This window comes from Python bivittatus, unplaced genomic scaffold, assembly GCF_059951505.1.
Source record: "Python bivittatus isolate LINGU-HERP-01145 unplaced genomic scaffold, Pbiv_v1 ctg000530_np1212, whole genome shotgun sequence".
Lineage (NCBI taxonomy): Eukaryota > Metazoa > Chordata > Lepidosauria > Squamata > Pythonidae > Python > Python bivittatus.
In genome coordinates, this window is record NW_028277085.1 from 9,250,274 (window position 1) to 9,272,817 (window position 22,544).

Below are 22,544 nucleotides of genomic sequence, written 5' to 3' on the forward strand. Positions count from 1 at the left end.
AACAATTTGTGCCGATAGAAATACTGCAAGTTTTCAGATGTCATAGCATCGATCGTTAGATAGGAATGATAGGTAGGAAACAGAAACGTAGGTGGCTAGGAGAGGAATACAAGATTGGAACAGGGATATGATAAAAACAATGCATATGTGCCAAATGCTTAAACTTACATGGGAATGAGATGCAAAAGTAAATACAAATGATTACTTCTACCACTTCCTGAAAATAGCAAAACAAAGTGGATAAACAGTGAAATAAGTTTTGCCTTGAAAGTACAAGACTTTTATATATACAGACATCTCTTGACCTGGAATGAACATAATAGCCAAGATATCCTATCCCATTTGTCTGAATCTGGCTTACAGCCTGCAATAATTTCCATAGTGATTAAAGATTGTGAGAATTATAGCCCAATGCATATAAAGGTATCAGTTTAGAGTAGTGGTGAAGGGGTTGGCCTAGAAACCAGGCGACTGTGGGTTCTAGGCCCCTCTTAGGCATTAAAGCTGGCAGGGTGACTTTGGGCCAGTCCTTCTCTCTCAGCCCAACCCACCTCACAGGGTTGTTGTGGGGAAAACAGGAGGCAGGATCACTAGGTGTTTGCTGCCTTGAGCTGCATATAAAATAAGGCAGGATAAAAAACTAATAATACCAGGCTGATTGTTAGGACACCTCTTTATATGCATTCTCTTAGCTTCAACCTCTCCCTTTCAGCACAATCCAGACACATTAAGCTCATGGGCTGGCTTCCAAGGTCCACAAGCACCAGACTGCAGCCCAACCTTGAGGGCTTCATCAGGTTTGCTGCAGTCTGTGGAAATTTCAAATGTCAAGAGTAGGCAAGGCTAATTTGGACGGGAGGGGGGCTTCAGGGGTGTTGCAAGGTTTAAGACCTGCACTTCATCCCGTCACCGCCCCAATAGACCCTAGAAGGGATGGTGGGGGTCGCACCAAGGTCACGCTTTTTTGCACACCTGCTGGAACAGAGGCACGAAGCCTTCCAACAACTTCAGACTTCAGGCGCCTCTCGCGCACCCCACAACGCGCAGGCGCGCAGGCTCCCCTTCAGCGCTCCCCTCCCCCTTTCGAGCGGGAAAAAAAAAGCGTCGGCAGAACATGGCGGCTCCCTCTTTCGCCTCGGCTCTCCCCCTTTTTCAAGGCTCTGCGCCTGCGCAGTCAGGCTCTCAGGTAGCCGTATCCCTCCGCCGAATCTTCCTCCCCCCGACCTCCGTTTTCCTTTTGTCAGCGCCCGTTTGGGCGACCCAATAATCCCCGCGCCCCGATGAGGGGAGCAGCTCCCCTCAGGCCGGGGTGCTCCGAGGACTGCGGCGCAGAAGCCGCGCCGCCCCAGCGCCGTCTCGGTCCCCCCGCGCTCCTCCTCCTCCTCCCCCGCGGGCCTCTCCTTCCTTCCTCGTCTCACCGCTCGCGAGCGCGGCCGCCCGTGTCCCTCCGCCGTGCGCGAGCGGGGGACTTTTTCGCGGGGCTTTTGGGCGCCTATGAGAAGCGGCGGCGGGCTCCGGCGGCCCTGCTCGTCGTTCGGTCGGGCGGCGGCCGGGCGCGGGCGACACGGTAAGGGGAGGCCTCCTTCCTCTCTTCCTTTTCCTCCCCCTCACCTCCGATGGCCGGGCCGGCCAAGCTTTTCCAGGTCAGTCTGCGCCTTTTTTGTAGAGGGGCCCTTGTTACCGGATGTGGAAGTTGATCTCTTCTTCGTTGGTAAAAAATAATTCCACTTCCCCCGGAACCCGGCGCTTACCGCGGCTCCCTCCGCTCCTTCCAGCGCCCAACCCAGCCAGGATTTCCTGTCGGGGAAAAGCGGGGACGGGAGAGGCCTTCCGGGGATCTGGCGCTCGGGGGCCTCCGCTTGGGGAAGGAGCGGCGGGGCCGCCGCGGGAGTGGGGAAGGCCGCCCGCCCGGCGGGAAGGAGCCGGGGGGGTTGGAGAGGGTGCGCGCGGGAGCCTGGCGACCCCCGCCCTGGTCTCCAGGCGTTCACACGTTGCCTCCGACGCGGGTCGTGTCTGTCCCCTCCCCCTCCTGGAGCATGCGCTGCCCGCCGCAAGCTCGCCAACCCTGCGCTCCCGGGCACCCTGGTACCGGACACCCTTTTTCCTCCCTCCGGTTACGGCGTTGATCGCCTCCCGTAGCAGCCACTTGGCCGTGCGCTCACGTGTGGAAGCTCTTTCTTGTATAACAAAAAAAAACAAAAACAAGTTGGGGGTTTAAGTCAGGGGGTTTAGGCCGCGGGGAGGGGTACAAGGAAGGGGACGGGGAAGAGCGCAGGGAAGGCGGGGGATCCACCACCGTGGCTGGGGTGGGGCTGCTCACTTTGCCAGGAATAGCCCACCCTCTGCAAGGAAGCGGGTCCCCTGCTGTGGGATTGGCAGCAGCTTGAAGACACCTTGACCGTGCCTGCTCCCTGTTCATTCTTTGGGAGGAAACGGGGGGGGGGGAATGGAAAGTGCTTCCAGGCGCGGCTGGTGCGAGCTGCAGTGAGGGGAGCCTCTGGCCTCTTTGGAGTTTTCTTCATGCTCCTCCCATTCCAGGAAACCCATGGAACTGCTTCCCACCAGACATGTGCTTGGGTGCCATGACTCCATAAGTACAACCCTTTTTCCCCCCTCTGTCACGCGTCTCTTTAGCTCATGGATTTCCATCCATGATCTCTCCGCTGTAATTAAGAGATCACTCTCTTCTTCCCAAAAGGGGATTCACATATTGAATTAAGCCCTGGTTGGTTGAGCTGTGGTTTATGGATCCCAGAGGCTGGGTTCACCTATGGTGCTCAACTAAGCGCACTGCCTTTAGTTTACCATGGTGAGTGAACACAGTCAGTGAAGGTAATTTAAGTGGGCAGAAAGTCTGACCTATCTTCTTTGGAACCGTAATAATACTTAATGGTAAATGCACCCTTGTGGCGTGCTTTTGAAATAGAATGTCAGTCCCCTTTCTATCATGTATTCAGAACAGAAGCCCTCTGTTTCATAATGTTCACTCTTTCAGTCTGGGGTCCCTAAATTTGTATGTGATAGGGTTTAAAATAGTGCAATTCCCATTTTAGTTTATTATTATTCCATTGAATTGGCTTATTTTGGTTTGGATATACTGCTCAGATCTTTGATAAGTGTTTTGAACAGCAATGTTAAGACATTCTCTGTAGCCTCACTGTTTTAACAAAGCTATTCCTCTGATAAAAATTTGAAGCTGATTTTTCAACCATCGGCTAATTGAATTTAAGCGGCATTTTTATTTTTGTGTAGAGAGGTTGGTTTTTTGAATTGTTTCTATGAAGATGTGTATGTATAATTACCTTTCTTCAGACTTTTTTTCCTAATTCATATAATTCACTCAAAGATGATCTCCTGTATTCACTTTAAAGAGACTGTTGAAACACTGAAATTCAGCACATGTTTATTCAAAGTAAACTCAATATGAATGCAGTTAAATTATGTTAAAACCAGTAGCATTAACAAGTAAACAAGCAAACAGCTCTGCATTGATTAATGATACTGTATAAATATGTTGATATTACTAAGAGTAAAATTTGAAAATATTCTGTTTGATGAGAATTTTTTTCCATCAGGTTACCAATTTTGACATATTTATGTCCATCCATATAGAGTGTGTATGAATGTCATACTAAAGTGTCATTCTCCCCCCTTCCTCCACCCCCACTAAGTATGCCCCTGTGCTGCGGTTGGCAAGTGTCCTTGGTTTCCCTTCCCTGACCTGGCCAGTACTCCCTCCAGAATAGAAAGATGTTTTTAAGATTGCAGTTAGCTGGCATCCTGCTCTTTCCTTGTTCTTCCTTTTCTGCATTTGCTAATGGGATGCTATATGCAAAACCACTTCTTATAGTAGCCAGAAAACAGGAAGGGTAGCAGCAAGGCACCACTTCATTTCAAGAGGTGCAGGGAAACCATGGGAGACAGGAGAAGGGGTGAGTTCCAACCAAAGGAAAACTTCCTGCCCTGCAGCTCCAGAGGAAATGCTGCAGAATTGCAGCTTTTTTGTTTCTGAAACAGGAGCTGAGCCAATTGACTTCAGAAATGAATTGGCTTAGCATGTGAAGTCTGCCAGAACACCCAAGGTGTCATGGGGACATGCAGACATCAGTGGAGGGTATCCTTCCAGAATCTACAGTACTTTGCATTTTACTAGAACTCTAAGATCCAACAAGAGGACTTAGGGCAAAAGATAGACATTTAAAATATAATGAAGTACATAGTTCTTTCACGTAAAAATCAGTCCTTTTTAGCATTTAATTTTGAGCGCCTCCAGACAAAAAGCTGAGGGTATTACATAATGTTATATTAATAACATAATATAGTGGTGGGGGTGGGAAGATTCGCTGCATTTCTGAAATTGTTTAAGAGGAAGAAATCCTTGCACATGTATTCAAATATCCAAGATATAGCAATAAACCCAGTCCTACATTTTATATATTTCTGCACTAGGTGAGCTTTGGAGTTGCATCGCTCCCCACTTTCTCCAGCATGTCAGAAGAAGAATATAACATCAGTTGATGTTTCAAAGAAACAAATAGTAATTAGATCTAAAAATTATGTTGACAAATCCATAGTCAATATTGACTTTTTTCCCACATAACACTTTCTTTTAAAACTATGGATTTTTGAGCAAGCCATAATTCATGAACACTAGTGAATTTGTGTGAGGTCTACAGCCAATTATTAAGTTAATTTCGAATAATAGTTGATTATGAATTTTGATTTTGAAGAAACATCCAACTTGGGTTAAATAAAAGACCAAAACTCTTTCTTATGGCCCTCAAGGAGGAAAGTAGAGCTTGTGAACTTAAGATCTGGATAGTAAGTAGTTCATTGTTGGCTTAGTACCTGCAGTTCTTAAAGTTATTAAGTTAAATTTAAAATCCACTCTTTAGTTTTATATTGTGACACAAACTAAATAGTGCATCTACTCTAAACTGATTTCTGACATGTGCCAAGCTCAGTATCAGGAATGAATGGTTCCCATGAATTCAAGCAGTAAGTGTCATCTTACAAGATATTGAAATGCAGGTAGTCCTCGTTTAGCGACTGCCTCATACAGTGATTGTTTGCAGTTCGACGGTGATGAAAAAGTGACTTCATGTCCAATCCTTGCATTTATAACCTTTGCAGGTATAAAGCAAAGGAAAGCTGAAGTAAGATCATAAGCACAGTCACAGTTTCGCTTAGTGACCACTTTGCTTAACAACCAAGTTGCTGATTGCTACATGAGGACTACATCTACGTAGCCATTACCTAAAAGCTTAAAAATGTCTGGCTGAGGTGGCATTTAAGCCACTCATATTGACTACATCTATTCTTCTATTAGGTTTATTTTGAAAGAATTCCCAATCTAATCTGGGGATTATTTCCTTGTATGTGTGTTTAGGATCCAATGTAACTCCATGTCAGGAAAATACGGTATTTAAGAATATTTTAATATTTGGCCACATACAGAACAGAAAATACAAAATTCATCAATTTCTATGAACTTTATAGTGCTTTCCGGTCCCCTAGTAGATAAGGCTCTGATGAGGGCCAGCTAGCATGGTACGCAGGTGTTTTTGCTATTTGTTGGGGAATACTAGTTGAAGGCTCCATTTCCATTCATGTTCTTGCCAGATTCTCTCAAACACCTGAAAAGCCTACAAAATAAAACAAGTTAATAAATAAGCAAAAGATATATAAATACATTCTAAATCAGGCAATTATCACGGGGAAAAAATCTTTACAGTTGGTTGCTATGGTGTTAATACTGCATTGCTGTAACATAATTTGGCAAAGTAATTCTCCACTAGATGGCCCCCCCAAATGTTACTTTTGATAGCCTTCAAGAAAGCCTAATTTTAATAAATCAGAAATTAGCTATTAATCACTTTAGGAAGAGGAACTAGGGCCAAAGTGGATTTTGAAGTATGTAAAATATTTTATTTTCTGCTTGTTCTCTAGAGTTTGTCACTCTTTTGGAGGGAGGGGGAAGAATATTTGAGTAGCCCTAATAAACATTTAGGAATTTCGACGTGTAAATAAGTATGCCGGTACCCACAAGTTTTTACAATTAGTACTTGAGTTATCACAAACCAGTGCAAACAAAAATACCTTACATTCTTGAGACTTGTTAAGGGGGATATGCAAAGGAATGGCATTCCATAATATTTCACCAGTTTTTAGGAATAGTGCAGTGTGTTTCAAGGTATCAAAACAGTTTTTTTGCAGCTGTGATTGCAGTAGGATCAGGGAGGATATAGAGATTCTGAAACCTCATGTGTGTATGGCCTATGCCATTCAATCTAATCAGTGTGCTTGTGCAAAGATATTGGTTAATGAAGCATTTTTGCAATATTCCCCATTGTTATATTTTTCTCCATTCTAAATTTCCAGATTTATAATCTAGCCATGAATTTACAGGATGAAACACAGTGGTCACTGGATTTGAACTAGAGCAGAAGGCCTTTGAAGGCAGAGGAATATGTGGAAAGTGTTCCTACTAACTGCAACAATCACAGTATTCAGGAGCATTCTAGAGCTGTGAATCTGAGCAGGAACAATCAGCGTTTCTAAATGCTTATGCCACTAAAAGTATCATTCAAAGCTTCACTGTAGCTTTGAGAGTTTGGATCTGTCTGAAAAGAAAAAATGAGATTTGAGTATTGCTAGTGAGCTAAGGTGGTTGTAGGTGTTTAGTGGAATCTACTAGCATGTTATGAATGAAGTAAGGCAGTTTTTTGTATTCAGTGTACAGTCTAAGTCATTTAGACTTGGGAATGCAAAAGTTTTGACTATGTACTATTAATTGCTTGCACAGCACTTATGCAGCTGAACCCCATGCTGAACTTGGTGAGTTCAGTGGGGCTTAGTCCTAAGTATGTTTGCTTTACATTGGCATCCTAATGAGTAAGCTAGTTTTTCATGTTCTCCATTTATTTTTTGTAAATGGTAGTTGTTGCTATAATTTTACACATGGAAAGCTCAGGTTAAGTCATTTTACTCTCAGGAAGTCAGTCACTGGATGGGTAGATGGCAAGCCAACATTCCATTAGTCATGCAGAAATTTTGCCCTGTCTACAAATCTAAGCTGATCAGGGGATGACAAGAACAGAAAGAAAGCCATTCAAATAAACACTTTTAACTAACTGATTAAGTCTGTTTTGTAATAACCACATATAAGGAAGGGTTATATGTATATAACTTTGTATAACATTTAAGATAGATTTCTGAAAATCAAGAGGTTACATAATTAAATAGAGAGCCAGTTTGGTGTGGTGGTTAAGGCACCAGGCTAGAAACCAGGAGACTGTGAATTCTAGTCCTGCCTTAGGCACAAAGCCAGCTGGGTGACCTTGGGACAGTCATTCTTTCTCAGCTCTAAGAAGCAGGCAATGGCAAACTACTAATGAAATCTTTTCAAGAAAACTGTAAGGACTTGTCCAAGCAGTCACCAGGAGTCAACGCTGATTCAAAGGCACTTACATATATATTTAAGTAAAATAATTAAACTGTATTATACACATAGACATTCTAAAACTGAACAAATATAGTCAGCAACCATTCTCCCTTTCTGCAAAGCATTCCAATAGTGAAGGGTTTGTAGTGATTAAGGTGCTGGTCTTCACTAGCTGATGCACCACAAAACTCCTATCTACTTGCCTGCCTCCTATCAAGGCCATTTGATCACTGTTTTGCCCTGTTAGGACACAGTCTGTTGGGGAAGGAGTTGTTATATAAATACCTCTCTGAGTTGTCTCTAGTGGTAAAGGTGTTGAACTAGGACTGGACCAAGGTTCAACCTCACCCTCAACCATGGAACTTCACTGAGTGACTTTAGGCCAGTCACTCTCTCACACAGGGTTGCGGGTGGGCTGAGAAATTGGAGGAAGGAGTGTGTGGGCTTCCTTGAGCTTTTAGAAGGAAGTTGGGTTATAAAATCTGAGAAATAAACAATTTTAATTGAATAGGAAAATAACTCAGCATCTTACTGGACATCATAGTAAATTGTTAGGTCAATATATTGAAAATCAGGGAGTCTGCATGAATAGGTTTAAAGCAAGCAAAACTAGAGAAAACATTACCAAATTATTTGTTTTATAGTAGCTGTCCTGGTCTCAGACTGCTGGCAAGCTTTGGCTACAGTATGCTTTGTTTCATGTAAAAAATGTAATTGTTAAGTTCTAGTGTACCTCTTTTTTTTTTAGCTGCTGCAGAAACCTAATAAATGTTGCTGTGGGAAGGATGTAATATTTGCTTCTTTCATAACTTATCATTCAACAAACCTAATTATTTTTAATCTAAAATATTTTTCTAGATGTCCCTGGTAGATTTGGGAAAGAAGCTTTTAGAAGCTGCTCGTGCAGGGCAAGATGATGAAGTTCGCATTTTGATGGCCAATGGAGCACCTTTTACTACAGATTGGGTAAAAACATATTTTAAAAAATGGAATTGCATATTTGTGTTTGCACTGTTTATTTTGTGGGACTTTCCATATTGCTATCAAGAAAACCAAATGGATGTGTGCATGTTGTCCTTAGGAGGCAAGTGTGATTCAGGGGAATTTTCATATTTTTTTCTTGAGAAAATTGTTTACATTTGAATGTTTAATAATAGGTGTGAGGTACAGTATATGAATTGTGAGATGAACAGGTCCAGATCAATCTGAACTTCTTAGATTACATGAAACTGACCACTTGTTTTAAGTTTATCATTGTAGGCTTTAATTTAAAAAATGAAATTCAGATTCTGATTTCTGCCTTCCATTGCTATTACTTTGTCTTTATGGTTTATGTGTGTTTATAGTTTGACTCTTTAACGACTGCTTGGACAAGTCTATGCAGTTTTCTTGATAACATTTTTTGGAAGTGGTTTGCTATTTCCTTCTTGCTAGGGCTGAGAGAGAGTGTCGGATCAAAGTTATCTGGCTGGTTTCATGCCTAAAGCAGGACTAGACCTTATGGTTTCCTGGTTTTTAACCTGCTGCCTTTAAACCACTATGCCAAACTGGCTCTCCTCTATAGTATATTAATATAAAATTTTCTGATACAGAATTTTTCTGAAAACTCTAGATGCATATTATCCAGTTATCATTTTTACAACCTAACTATAAACGAAATTAGTTTATTATTTGTTGTATTGCAGATGAGAACGGGTACAGGCTTGCCAAAGTACATGGCTCTTTCATTCAAAGATCAGGCTCATACCAGCAGGCTACACCATCTCCCTGCAACTGATTTTATGTTCGCATAACATGATCATGGAGATATAAAATACAGCCAGAGTGTCATGTCAAATGTTAGTTTAAGTGCCTCTGGCTTTTATTAATTGTTCATCCAAACTAAGTTGATGCCCAATAAATTTATTCATTGTTGAAATATTGATGACATTCCACTTTTCATTTGATTTTTTTTTTAAAGATTGGCATGTATGTGTGGAAGTCACTGGTTATTGGCTGTGATAACAAGAAGCCAGATTTACTGTTCATGAACAAAATTGTGGAACATATTGTCCAACTTCTCTCATTATTTAGTTTTTGCTAAGAAAAAGCTTAGAATTACATAGGAACTCCTGGCATATTGCTCCCAAACTTCAAACCTCAGCTTCAGCCTGAGATTTCAGAGTCCGGCCTTTTTGGGGATAACTGGACATAACTATTCAACTTTTTCTGCCTGTATTTCCTGTTTTGGGGAATCAAATCCAGTAGAAGGAAGACCAAAAAGGACAACATGTAGGATGCAGCAATGCATAATGATTTTTTCAAAATTTTGGCTTCTGGCTTTGGTGAGCATGGAAAAATTCCCAGGCTAGAATGTAAGATCACTACCACAGCTGTGAGATTTTGGCCATCAAATCTTGATGATTGTACTGCTTGCCTGATGACTGCAACGCTGTGTTTAATTAAAAGAAAATATAACTTTCCTTTAGATCAGGATATTCATGAATGTTGAGACTGGGCAAAAATTTGGTTATGAGAAAGAGTTAGTTCCTTTCTAACTTATGATGAAAGGAAAGATTATAGGAAAGGATTAGAGGATTATGTAGAGGAAAGATTAGTGACTTCAAAGCCAAAAGTTAGGAAAATAATAAAGATAAAAGCAGCCTAATACACCAGAATTTCCATAAGATTGTTTTTTTAAAAATAATGGTACTGAAAAGTGTAATATTTTTAATGTTGTCAAGTAAGAGGATAATTATGTGCAAATATTCTGTCCTATTTCATATCTTATGTTGCAGCTGGGAACATCTCCTCTTCATCTAGCAGCACAATATGGGCACTATTCAACCACGGAAGTGTTATTACGAGCAGGTGTAAGTCGAGATGCTAGGACCAAAGTGGATAGAACACCACTTCATATGGCAGCTTCAGAAGGCCATGCGAGCATAGTAGAAGTTTTGCTGAAGGTAAAAAAAGGTCTTCATTTATTATTAACTGTAACAGAGTCGAAATAGGACATCATTGCTAATGGACTGAAGCCTTTTTCCTCCATTATCAGTGGCATCTAAAGGAATTTTTCGGAACATTGCCTGGCACCAAGGAGCATTTTTTAAATGCACATTGAGTCTTTTTGGGCCCTCCTTCAGACCTTCTCTAGAAATGAAGGATGTGATGCTGTGCAGTAGGAGAATCAGTGGCACCATTTTGTGCACATGCAAAGTGGTTTCCCTTTGTGGGCAGGCTGGCTGAATCAAACCATAGGAACAATATGCTGATTTAAGTCATATATGGCATATTGAAACATCTTTACATTTAAAAGCAATGATCAACAATTTGTTCATTAAAATTTGGCAGTGTGTTCAGATAATTTGTCCATAACAGGAAAAAAAAACAAGCATAAAGAATATTATCTGTCAAAGCATTTTAAGAAAGGATAGCTTAATTTCCTTAAATTATGGTTTTACAGCTGTGCTTTTTAACTAAAACAATTTTTCAAGAAACTGCCCACCGATATTCTTGTTTCAAGGCCTTTCTATTTTGCTGTCTGAAAATACTATAGCAGCAGTCCAAAATCCTTTAAGAAAATTACTTGGAATGCAAATTATAGATTTTCCTTTATTTTATCAGACTAATAATAGCACATGACTTCTTTTCAATAATATTTTTACATGAAGAGATTTATTTTTGAAGGGAAAAAAATAACTGAAGCCATGCTGAGAGGCACAAGAATCATTAGACATCAGATTTTATCTTCTGCTATTTACTTTCTAAGATTAGCTATTTTGAAAATGTGTCTGCCTAACAGTTCAAGGCAATAAGGGATATAGCATTAATCATGTACAGTATATTAACTCGGGGGGGGGGGGAACTGACAGCATGAACAAAGTTTAAAAGGTAGGACACAGATTTAAGAATAAATATTCAAAGTAACGCTGACTCTAAAATTAACTTTGACTGCATCTTTCCATTTTGAAAGAAATTTAATTGAATATGGGGGATTTGTTTTGTAGCATGGTGCTGATGTAAATGCAAAGGACATGCTGAAAATGACTGCTCTGCATTGGGCCACGGAGCACAATCATCAAGAAGTAGTGGAACTCTTAATAAAGTATGGAGCAGATGTCCATACACAAAGTAAATTTTGCAAGACAGCATTAGACATTGCCATAGACAATGGATATGAAGACTTGGCAGAAATTCTACAGGTAACTCAAAACTCACTCCTGTAAGGCTTTTCCAGAACCTTGTAGCTTAATCTCTAGGCAGTTGCCTTTTATATCAATGACTCCCTGGCCCTCTGTTGTTCTTACTTTATCATACTATATTCCCTCTTTCCCTACGCCTTGAAACTGATGTATTTATTCTGAATAGTATCTGCCAGATTTTTTCCATGTTGAATATATATTAATAAATAACAATACACTGTGCATGAGCTAAAGGTTACATGAAGCTGTTGATTACTATTCTGTCTGAGATTAACTACCTGTCTAATTTCTGAACATCTTCCATGAACTGTATCCCTTTTAATATAATTCATTTCCCCCCAAATAAATGTTTTTAAAAAAAGCACTCTTATTTTTTGGTCATAGATCGCAATGCAGAACCAAATCAACACGAATCCAGAAAGCCCTGATACAGTGACAATTCATGCAGCAACGCCACAGTTCATCATTGGACCTGGTGGTGTTGTGAATCTAACAGGTATTCTCTGCAATTAACATTAAATGCAGATATTCACATGCCCGGGGGATTGTAAATTGCTTGTTCGCTCTATTAAATTGGGAATAAGATTGTGCTAAAATTGCATCAAGTATATCACTTCTTTTGCTGCTGTTGTCATCTCCTGAATCTCATTTTTCATATAGACTCACACTGCACTGGATGATTCTAACATTGTCTAAAATTTGGTTTTGGGCCCACAGTTTGATGTCAAAGCAGTCTCCCCGTTTGTTTTTTTGGGGGGGGGTTTGCCAAATTCTGCTGACGCCACTCCCATTTATTTCAGTTCAGACTACTTTTGCCTCATGAAGAGAAATAAATCTCTGCTTGCTCCCTCTGAAGGGATCTGTTTGATCAAGAGTTTAAGAATTATATCAGCCTAATTTTGGAGGAAAAAAATTGATTTCCTTTCAAATGTACAAGTAGATTTTTGTGACTTTCTGATGTGATTTTATGGATTGTGTATTTACAGATGACAGTGGAGTGTCTGCTGTCCAGTTTGGTAATTCCTCAACATCAGTGCTGGCAACTTTGGCTGCCTTAGCAGAAGCTTCAGCTCCACTGTCCAACTCATCAGAAACGCCAGGTGAGGAAAACTAACATTGTTCCAAAAATACAAATATGGATTCACATTAAAAAAAAAAATCACATCTCGTTTACAGTTCAGTTTTCAGCATTGAGGTAATGCCATATTTCATTGCAAATTAGTTTTTTAAGCTTGGTATTTTTTCCCCCTTGGCATACTTATACTGAAAAACAGACTTAAAATGGAAGAGAGCAAAAGAGAACAAAATTAAATGAAAACGTTTTTCCTTTCCATGAAGGACATTTGTGGATTACCAGTCAAGTTCCTTTTAAGACAAATAAGTGTTGACACTGGTGTGACTTCTGAATTTGCTTTCTCAGGCAGGGTTGCCTTTTGCTGTAACCTATCTGTAGAAGGGAATCAGGCTTCTATGCAGAGCAAGAATGCCAACTGCCTTGGCTTGACTCCAGAGCTGCTACTAAGAAATACAGTATATCAACAATTGACCGTATTTCTCTAGAAGCTTTGGGAGGAGGCCAAAGCACTGACAGTAAACATTTAGTGCCAGATTACTTTTTTAAAGAAGGAGGTCTTAAATACCTCTCTCTCATTTGAGATTGACCTCCTTGTGTTAAAGAATAAAACTTTAATCATGTTTTTGTGACATGTTGATTGCAGGGTTTATGAAGGATTGTTTCATCTGTTTAAATAAAACAGCGCCACATGGAGGACTTTTCCTCCTGAAAATACTTGTCCAAACTCCTGTAGCCTATTCCTGACCTTAATTTATTGAAAGCTTTTGTATCTCCTGCTTCTCAGTGGCTTATATAAGGTCAGTAAATAGAGGACAGTCCCTGCCCGCAGGCTGAGGGATGAGAAAAACAAGCGCATATATAGGACGATTGGCTTGAATGGAAATTGTCCAGGGAGTCAAAGGAACTGATCCTTCAGCAGAGCCTATTGTGTTTCCTATATGTCCCTTTGTTGCACCCTGACGCAGAAGCTGCTGCCAGGTGACAGTTGAAGGAGGGAGAAGGCAGACAGAGCTAATGAAACGATCCTGCAAACCCATAATTCCCTCTAGTAATTATTGGTGCTACTGGGAATACTTCCTTGTAGATCATTTACTACCCAGATTTTGATAGAACAGACAGGAAGGGACTAGTTGATTTTGTTGATCATGCTAATGAAAAGAAGTACTGTGAAGGCCATCTCAGCGGTACTGGGAACAAGCCATGGCAAGCACATTTATCTATCTATCTACCTACCTACCTACCTACCTACCTACCTACCTACCTACCTACCTACCTTATGGCACAACTTGGTTTTTCATAAAATCCTGGGGAGTTTCACATCATTCTTTCAATAATGGCAGAAATATACAGAAAGCAAGAATTGCAGACCTTGATTGAGTAATAACATCACTGTAAATAAAGAAGCAATCATGGCAAAGATGAAAGCTTCCAAGTTTTATCTGATGTCTGACATTTCTTTCATAAATCATACACTATAGCTTTTGAGAGAAAGCTTTTTATTGTCTATCTGATTAATAATAAACTTCAAAGGCTTGTTTTTAATACAATACTGCATACATGTAGATGTAGCTCTTGAACTGATACTGGTAATGATATACTTTATACTTTAGGATTCCTCCTGGTAAAACCTAAGAGAAGCAGCAAAGATGAACTCAACAAAGTAGAATATAAATTCCCAGAGACCAGGAAAAAAATTAATGATGAGCATTAACATGGTATCTGAAGGTCAAATAATATCAATTGCTCTATGAATTTGAACAACTTGTATTTTACTTGTAAGGAAGTAGTTAGATTTGAAGGAATTTAATTTCTGGAAATTCTAGGTACACCATTTTCTCTATTTCCAATATTTGGGGTGAGGAATGTTGTATAAGTAGTCAAAAAGGCAACACACATAAGATTGAGATAAGGATGGTGTGAATCTTGTTGTTTGGGCTACTTATGCAAAGCAGTAAACTTCAAGATTTGCAGAAGTACAAAATAATTTAGCAGAGAAAAAGTGGGGGGAGAGATTCCTCCCAAAACCCAGTGGGGATGAGCATGCTCAGTTGTACAGAAGATGGACTGACTTTGTGTGTGATATTGCTGGTGGGGGAGAAAAATAGAATGGAATGGAGTCTCTTAGAAGAGCTATTTCAGCTAACTCCATTGAAATAATGAAGAGGAGCAGTCCATACTGACACATTTTCATGAGGTTCCACCTCTAATTTTTAAAAGCAAGCTTTTTGATCAGTCTTAATTGCTTATATATGTTTTATTTATTTATTTGAAAGTTGTGGCAACAGAAGAAGTTGTGACCGCTGAATCTGTGGATGGTGCAATTCAGCAAGTAGTTAGTTCTGGAGGTCAGCAGGTCATTACCATAGTAACTGATGGGATTCAGCTTGGAAATCTTCATTCCATTCCCACCAGTGGAATGGGTCAACCCATTATAGTGACCATGCCAGATGGGCAGCAAGGTAAGTAGAAAACCAGTAATAGAACTTTAAGGACTTTATATTGAAATTGTTGGTTAAGTTGAACTTAATATTCATAAAAGCTCTTTACAGAAAACAGATAATGAAGAATAGGATTGGGCTGGAATGTAAAGCACTGTGGAGGACAATTAGTGAACATCTTAGACTCAATTTCCGGAATAGGGGAAAAGAGCTCCACACTGTACAATTGCATTTCTGCCCATGGAATCATGAGTTAAGAAAACTAGTTATAAGGGCTATGCACACCTTAAAAATTATTCTGAAGAATTGCTTCAGGACTTCCTGAAGCCCCTCTCTGCTATTCATTAAAGTAGCTACATCTTTGAAAGGCTTCTGCATGAGCCTTTGTGGCTGTTTAAATGAACTGACTTATTAGAATGCAGCCTTGTTATTAATGCAACTCTTAAAAATGGTGAAGGATCCTGGGAGTTGTCTTTAGTAAGAGAGTTAGGTTAGATGACAGGCTTCTTCCAACTCATATATTTAATAAACATCTGTAATTACCTATCCCAATCTATCCCAGCATCTAAATGCAACCATTGTAACTTCTATAGTTTTGATACAAACTTATTTCAATTCAAGTTCTCACAGTACCAGCCACAGACATTGCAGAGGAAACAGTAATCAGCGAAGAGCCTCCAATCAAGAGACCATGTATTGAGATAGTTGAAAATCGGGTGGAATCGGCAGAAATAGAAGTAAGGAATCTGTTAGCTGAGATGTTTTATTCTGATTTTCTAAACTGAATATTTCTTGTTGTCTTGCTTTATAATTGTATTTTTTGTACTTGAAGAAAATAAGGAATTTACTACTGCATCTTACATTTGTTTTTAAGTTACTTGGTTTAAGTGTTTCCAGTGAAATATGGCTCCTCCTATGCCATTTAATTTATGAAAATATAATCTCAAAGTTCTGCAGTAAGAATTATCAGCTAGTGTGAACAGAAAAGTTAAGAAAAACTATTTTGTTTTGGATAAACTTATCTTCATGTGCTTCATTAAATACGAAGTAAAATATTTTTACTTCATTTAATTAACTGTGACACTTAAAAGAACTAATAATGGTTTGGTAAAAATGTGTAACAGATCCTTTGTATAAACAGGTTTCTTGCTTAACATTTATGTGAAATGGGCTACTTTATTTCCCTTTTTATCTTGGTTAAATCTATCCCACAGCTATGATGGAAATGTGAGGTGAATGTATTTTCAAACTTCTATGTCACACTGAGTACTGATTTGTAACTTATAGTCTGGAAAGACTACATTATGCTCATTCAGTAATTAAGTTCAAGTAGCATCTTTATTCCATTATTTCTCCTCTTAAAAGTGGTTTCAGATAAAACACCTAAATTCTTCTGAGACAAAAGCTGTAGCTCTCTTTTTTAATGTATGGGCTATGTGTTACTGTCATAATAAAAAGACAATTTTCAGTTTGCACATTATCAGTCTGCATTTTTCACATTTTTAAAAAAGTCTGGTCCCAGCAACTTTAGAATTAGGTGGATATTTAATAAATAGTTATCCATTTATATTTCCTTCAAGGTATCTGTGAAGTATTGTTAGACTCCAAATGGGGGGGTGGGTTGTTTCTCTGGAGTACTATAGTGTCATTGGGATGACATCTACCTTAGAAGTAGTCCTGTCCTTCTTGCTTCCTGACCTTGATGACACAGATGATGTCAGCCCTTTGAAGTAGTCCAGAGAAGAAGCACCCACCATGAGTATTAATACTACCTTTATTGTAAGGTTACAGTAACAGAATCTTGCAAATATGAAAGTACTTGCAGTACTGAAAACCTGGGAGGGTCCCTTCTGAGACGCTTTCTGTACCCTCACCCCTTCTTTGGGCTCAAATTTTATCAGGCTGTTGTCTAGGCTGTGACTCTTCCTCCTGTCTCCCAAGGTCATTCCTGCAGACTGTTACAAGTGTTTTAGGTATACTTTAATGTTCCTGTATGAGAGTTATGATCTACCACATTGTACATAGTACTTGCCAGAGAAAGATCAGCAAGGGGGCAAATCCCTGCATTGAAGGTTTGCAGTTTTTATGTTTAGAAGGGGAGAAGCAAGGAATGGTTGTGAACTAAGATAGACAGACAGCAGACAGACAGATAGATAGGCAGGGTTTGCTTCAATGGGAAATAAGGATTTAAGCCAAAACCTGTCAGAGATTGTGGGCTTGGATGGATTTAAGCAGTGAGTACTGGTAGCACTCTGTTGGACCATGGTAAGTTGTTGGAAAATTGGATGATTTTGAAGGAATCAGAGTATAGTATCAGCAGGACTTACTCAGTTCCTAAAGTTCTATAGTAGTATTAGTACACAGTTCAGCTGGGATGATTTGAAAATCTATAGGTATGGAGGAATTTGGAATTAGGGGGCTGGGGAAAAAAAGCCTTGTCAAGGGCTGTAATGAGATATTTAGTTAGACAGAAATCCTGTTAAACTCAGGCTTGGAACATGGATAGTATTGTGCATTAAGAGAAAGTAGAGAGAAAGGGAAGGGGGAGTTTTTTCCTCCCCATTTTATTGCAGTAAAGCAATAGAATAGACACTGCCTTTTATTTTAGTACTATCTAGTGATTACAATGGAAGGACTGACATTCATTGATTAGTGAAAACATGGAGGTTTAAAAACTTTTACTGTGTAAAGGTCACAACAAAGTGATTTCTGAGTTAATTATTTTAATAAAGTAGGTATGCTGCTTTTAGCATCAGTTTTGTTTACTCTAAAATGTTTTGGAAGAGGGGAAAAAATCACTCCTACTTTGAACTCAAGTTGTTTTTCTTTTTTTAACCACAAAGTTGTTCTGTTTCATCAGATAAAAATAAGGACACGTTGATGGTTTTGCATTTTTTTAAAAAAATCAACAAGGTTCCAGCAGCATCCTTTCAAAATATAATGTATAGTCCCACAGCAGTAATATATTCTAACAGTAGGCCTGTTTTCTCTCAGGTTTTACTGATATCTCTTACTCCAAGAAGCAGAATGTATATACTTCATTCAATTTTCCTTATTAGGCTTGGTTTAACATTTACCTTTCTCTCCAGTTCTTAATGGTTTTTGTCAATTTAGTTGTAGGTGCCATGTTTCTTTAAACTGTGCAAAAAGAAGACTACCAGTGCTAATATTAATCATATAATACAGGTAGTCCTCACTTAACGACCAAAATTGGGACCGGGATTTAGGTCACTAAGTGATGCAGTTAAACAAATCACATGACAGGACCTGATTTTACAACCTGTCTTGCAGCGGTTGTTAAGCAAATCCCACAGCTGCTAAGTGAATCACACGGTTGTTAAGTGAATCAAGCAGTTTCCCATTGATTTTGCTTGCCAGAAGCTGGCTGGGAAAATTGCAAATGGCGATCATGTGACTCTGGGACATGGCAACCATCATGTGTGCGAGCTGGTTGCCAAGCGCCCAGATAACGATCATGTGACCATGGGGGCACTACAACGGTCGTAACTTCGGGCACCAGTCGTAAGTCACTTTAGTGTCATTGTAACTTTGAACAGTTGCTAAGCAAATGGTCATTAAGCGAGGACTACCAGTATGTGTAATACATAAGTATAACTGATTACTTATAATCAGTTGCTAGACTGATGTATTCTCATTGATAGGTTGCGTTTTTAATTCTATAGGCTTGGCTAGCACTGACCTACTCACTGCCTGCTTGAAATGGGGAGGAATCTGCAATGAACCAAACAAGATACAAGAATTAGAAGAGAATCTACCGTTTCACTTGTTCATTTGGCCTATTCTGAAACTGCATGTTTCCTTCTGAAATTAGCCCCATTTAATAAGCTAAGGGGTTGCAGAAATCCAGACAACCACCAGGTGGAAAACTCATTACTGCAACGTAGTGATCGTTTGGATTTTTGCAGCCGAGACATGGTAGCCTTATAAGTGGCAGAAATTGGAATGATCTTTGTGTCCTTCAGTATAACTGCTTGGCTTCTATTTTGAGAGAAGCTAGAAAAATAAACCTTGATAATAATGCAAGTTTCCCAGTTCACACTAGAAAATGTTAATAATTTAGAACAATCATGGCTTTTTATTTTGGCTTGATTGGGAGCTGCTAACCTTATTTTCCTAGCTTGGATGCAGTGAGACTATACCTACTGGAAGATTTCTTGCTTTGTATGTTTGTTTATCAGAAGAAAGATATAGTAAAGAAGTTGTATACTTGGACATAAAATCTATTCAGCTAGTGTGTGTATGTATACACCCACATCTTTATTTAATTAAACAAAACACAGGAAAAAAAAGCAAAACATGGGTTTCTCATACACAGAAAATCTTACAATAGAATTTCGATAAAGGATAACCATATTTCTTTGTAATTGTCTGAATATAATCTACATCTCAAAGTCAAAATAATATATGTAATTATTTCTTCCCAAAACATAACAATTTTAGGACATCTCAAAATCATGTGTTTCAGTGAGGCATTATACAAGAAGTACATGGTTTTTGAAAGCAAACATTCTGTTTTTGTAGAGAACGTTAAGTTTCAAACTTTGTTTCTAAGTAATGGGTCCAAGAACTTCTAATTCGCTCTGTTTCAAAGTTATTCCACCTTATTTCTTCAACTGTTGACAAAAAAAAGTTTTTAAAAAATTATAAACCTATGATTCACTTTTAGATGATACACATTAACAAGATGCTTGTTTTGTTTGTTTTTAATTTTAATAGGAAAGAGAGACGTTACAAAAACAGCTGGATGAGGCCAATCGAGAAGCGCAGAAGTATCGCCAGCAACTTCTGAAGAAAGAGCAAGAGGCAGAAGCTTATAGGCAGAAGTTGGAGGCAATGACCCGCCTCCAGACTAACAAAGAAGCTGTTTGAATGGACAAAGTGAGCATTCTATTAAACAGGTTAAGAAAACTGCAGTACAATCTGGGTCTGCCTAACACATAGGTGTAGAACTGAGATTCTTTGTCAAAGAAGATGCTACTGGACTTAAGCCATGAGCTCTGGTGATTTTCTTGTATCATAAAAAAAAACTCAGAATTTAGACATTTTGTGCAAAAATATTTAAAAAAGAAATACTGTAAATAGTTTTTTTTTTTTTTTTACAGTTCAAAAATTAGTTGTATAATCTTTTTGGAAGGGATCCACAAACCTGCAATGCCAATGTTTTTGTGACTTTTTTGATTTTACTATGAATCTGCTGAGATACAGAACAGTTTTAAGGGTGATAACTGTTGATTTAAACCACGCTGTGTAAATGAATTATGTGACAGAACCAATCTTGAAAGCTACAAATTAGATCTCTGACTAAATTCATTTACTGATTATTATCCTTTGTACAGCTTTAAAGGAGTTGGCCAGGGCCTCCAAACAATGCCCCCTTTTTTTAGGAAAAAAAGTGTAATTTTTTATATTTAATTCCTGATATATTCAAGTAGATTGACATGTATATGAAGCTGATATTTTTAAAAATTTTCAGTTTGTACATATGCTGCATGTTTTTTTATAATTTCTATATACATCTTACATAAGTATTTTTCAGGAAAGAGGATGGAAAATTATGAGAAAAAAATATTTAACCTCTAGGTCATAGGGGGTAGGGGGTGGGGGAAGAAGCCGGTGAATAACTGTGGGTCGATTGTTTTCTTTTATATTGGGAGTCGCATTTCTTAGAGGAATGTAACTTGGGAGAAGAAAAAGAAAACAAAAACCAGTATTTATGTAATATATTAATTATATGAAAATATTACCGTTAGCGCAGCCAATCATATTTCCAGGTGACTAACCAAGCTGGGCTGGGATAATTCTGCAGATGGAGATCAAGTTTCAAGAGTTTCTCCCTGAAGCTCTTGAGCTTAACCTCTCCCCTACTATGCTACCACCTGCTGGACAGGATGTTAACATTTATGTTACAGCACCAAAAAAAAAAAAAAAGCAAATGCAAGAAGCTGTAAGAGTAATAGGCTGATATCTGGAATTCGGGTGGAGGCTGTCCTTCAAGAAATCTGTAGGTAAATGGCACACAAGTGTCCATCTCTCACAGTACCTTTAATCTGACTGACCAACAGCAAGTACAGATGAGCAGTGCTCCTAAAAGAGTTCACAACATATGCCCAACAAAGGTTTTATCGCATGCTACAGATTGTCAAAGGGGGTGGAGGGAAGTGACTTGAAGACCTGGGTCTGGGAATGGCATCTCGCAGCACCTCTCCAAGAGAACATCCCTCAAGAGTGAAGGTGGCAGCATCACGCTGAGATTGGAGAGGTTAAATTAGGCAGCAAGCTTTTTAAGTGACTCCTCACACTGTCCTCCTTTTCAGGATCTTGGCTGTTGTATACCAGTAGTATAAAATATAAGAAAGTTCGGCACAATTGCTGGGATCCTCTCTTTCACAATGTTCCCTGCTCCAGCTGCAAAATGAACAGGAGTAACAGAAAAGTCTGAGCTCCTTGCATGCGGTTTATGTAGGAGCCCCATAAGTGAAATTCGCGTACTCTTGTGTTCCTGCTCTTCCACCACTCCTGTGATCTTTGCTCTTTCTTCTTCCAGTGAAGCTTACAGAGGAAAAGTTCGTTGTTCGTATTTGTGCCCATCGTCTCAATCTAACAGTACAACTAATACGCACGTACATTTTCATTGTTTTATCTGCACAAGAAACCAAAATTAAGATTGCCCTAATCATGAATGACCTCTAGGGGCAAATTTGCGCACAGTTCGGTTGTTGCCTTCTGTTATTTCTGACAGCTCTGATTATGTTTTGATTTCTGTGGTCTTCAGGGACATAGTTCTTAGCATTTCCAGTGTACAGTGTTTTAAATCAGTCTTTCCCAATTAGTGTCTCTCTCCTCCCATTCCACCCAGGTTTATTGGTATTCAGTGCCCGCATTTGCTAACCAGTACGATCAGTGGTCATACCTGCTGGGGATTATGTGGAGTTGAAAGTCCACCATGATTGAAATATATTAAATTGTGAAAGGCTGATTTCGGTCTGTAAAGTATTGTGATAATATTCCAATGAACAGGAGGGCAATCCTAAATGCTCTTACAGATGAGAAGTTCACAATTAAAAGAAATAAGGGTGTTTTAGAATCAGGGCCCTAAACTTTAGCATATCCTCAAAAAATAGGTAAGTAAGCACTTAGTCCCCCGCTGGACTTAAGGCAAGAACAAAGGTTATGTGACCTACTAAAGGCCTCACAGCTCAGGCATGCTCTGCAAATGCAGAAGAATGAGAGGTAGATAGAACTGTAGATGGGATTTGAATACAAGGAGAAAAGAAATGGGTTTCCCTCAACCTGGTCCTTGTGCTAGCTTTCTACTTGCACTCAGGTCACCCAAGGGAATATGTATAAAAATGTTATTTCCTCACTTGTCAGTCATAGTTGAT

General features: G+C 39.2%; 2 protein-coding genes across 7 annotated transcripts in view; one reads left to right on the top strand and one right to left on the bottom strand.

The window, feature by feature from the left end:
- USP8 (ubiquitin specific peptidase 8) overlaps positions 1–1,749 on the bottom strand; it is a 29,650-nt gene extending 27,901 nt beyond the window's left edge. For 2 of the 3 annotated variants that reach the window (XM_007427135.4, XM_088148596.1), the window contains exon 1: positions 1,419–1,557. The gene's annotated coding sequence lies outside the window, so the exon portion shown is untranslated. Of the gene's footprint in view, positions 1–1,418; positions 1,558–1,611 lie in introns of those variants that run through there. The other variant, XM_007427134.4, reaches the window with a different exon arrangement.
- On the top strand, positions 1,087–21,095 carry GABPB1 (GA binding protein transcription factor subunit beta 1). Of its 4 annotated transcripts, none has more exons than XM_007427132.3 (9): positions 1,087–1,186; positions 8,303–8,410; positions 10,222–10,389; positions 11,434–11,628; positions 12,013–12,124; positions 12,615–12,728; positions 14,977–15,162; positions 15,763–15,878; positions 19,879–21,095. In XM_007427132.3, the coding sequence occupies exons 1-9, from the start codon at positions 1,115–1,117 to the stop codon at positions 20,029–20,031; spliced, it is 1,224 nt and encodes a 407-aa protein (XP_007427194.1). In that variant the 5' UTR covers positions 1,087–1,114; the 3' UTR covers positions 20,032–21,095. The 4 variants fall into 4 exon arrangements, with proteins under 4 accessions (XP_007427194.1, XP_088004723.1, XP_025021761.1 ...); XM_088148597.1 differs by lacking the exon at positions 1,087–1,186 and adding an exon at positions 1,428–1,567; XM_025165993.2 differs by lacking the exon at positions 1,087–1,186 and adding an exon at positions 1,508–1,643.
- Positions 21,096–22,544: the final 1,449 nt, after the last annotated feature.

Coding starts and splice junctions, on each gene's coding strand:
- GABPB1 (XM_007427132.3), top strand. CDS start 1,115: ATGGCGGCTCCCTCTTTCGCCTCGGCTCTCCCCCTTTTTCAAGGCTCT. Junction 8,411..10,221: donor CACCTTTTACTACAGATTGG/GTAAAAACATAT, acceptor CTTATGTTGCAG/CTGGGAACATCTCCTCTTCA. Junction 11,629..12,012: donor ACTTGGCAGAAATTCTACAG/GTAACTCAAAAC, acceptor TTTTGGTCATAG/ATCGCAATGCAGAACCAAAT.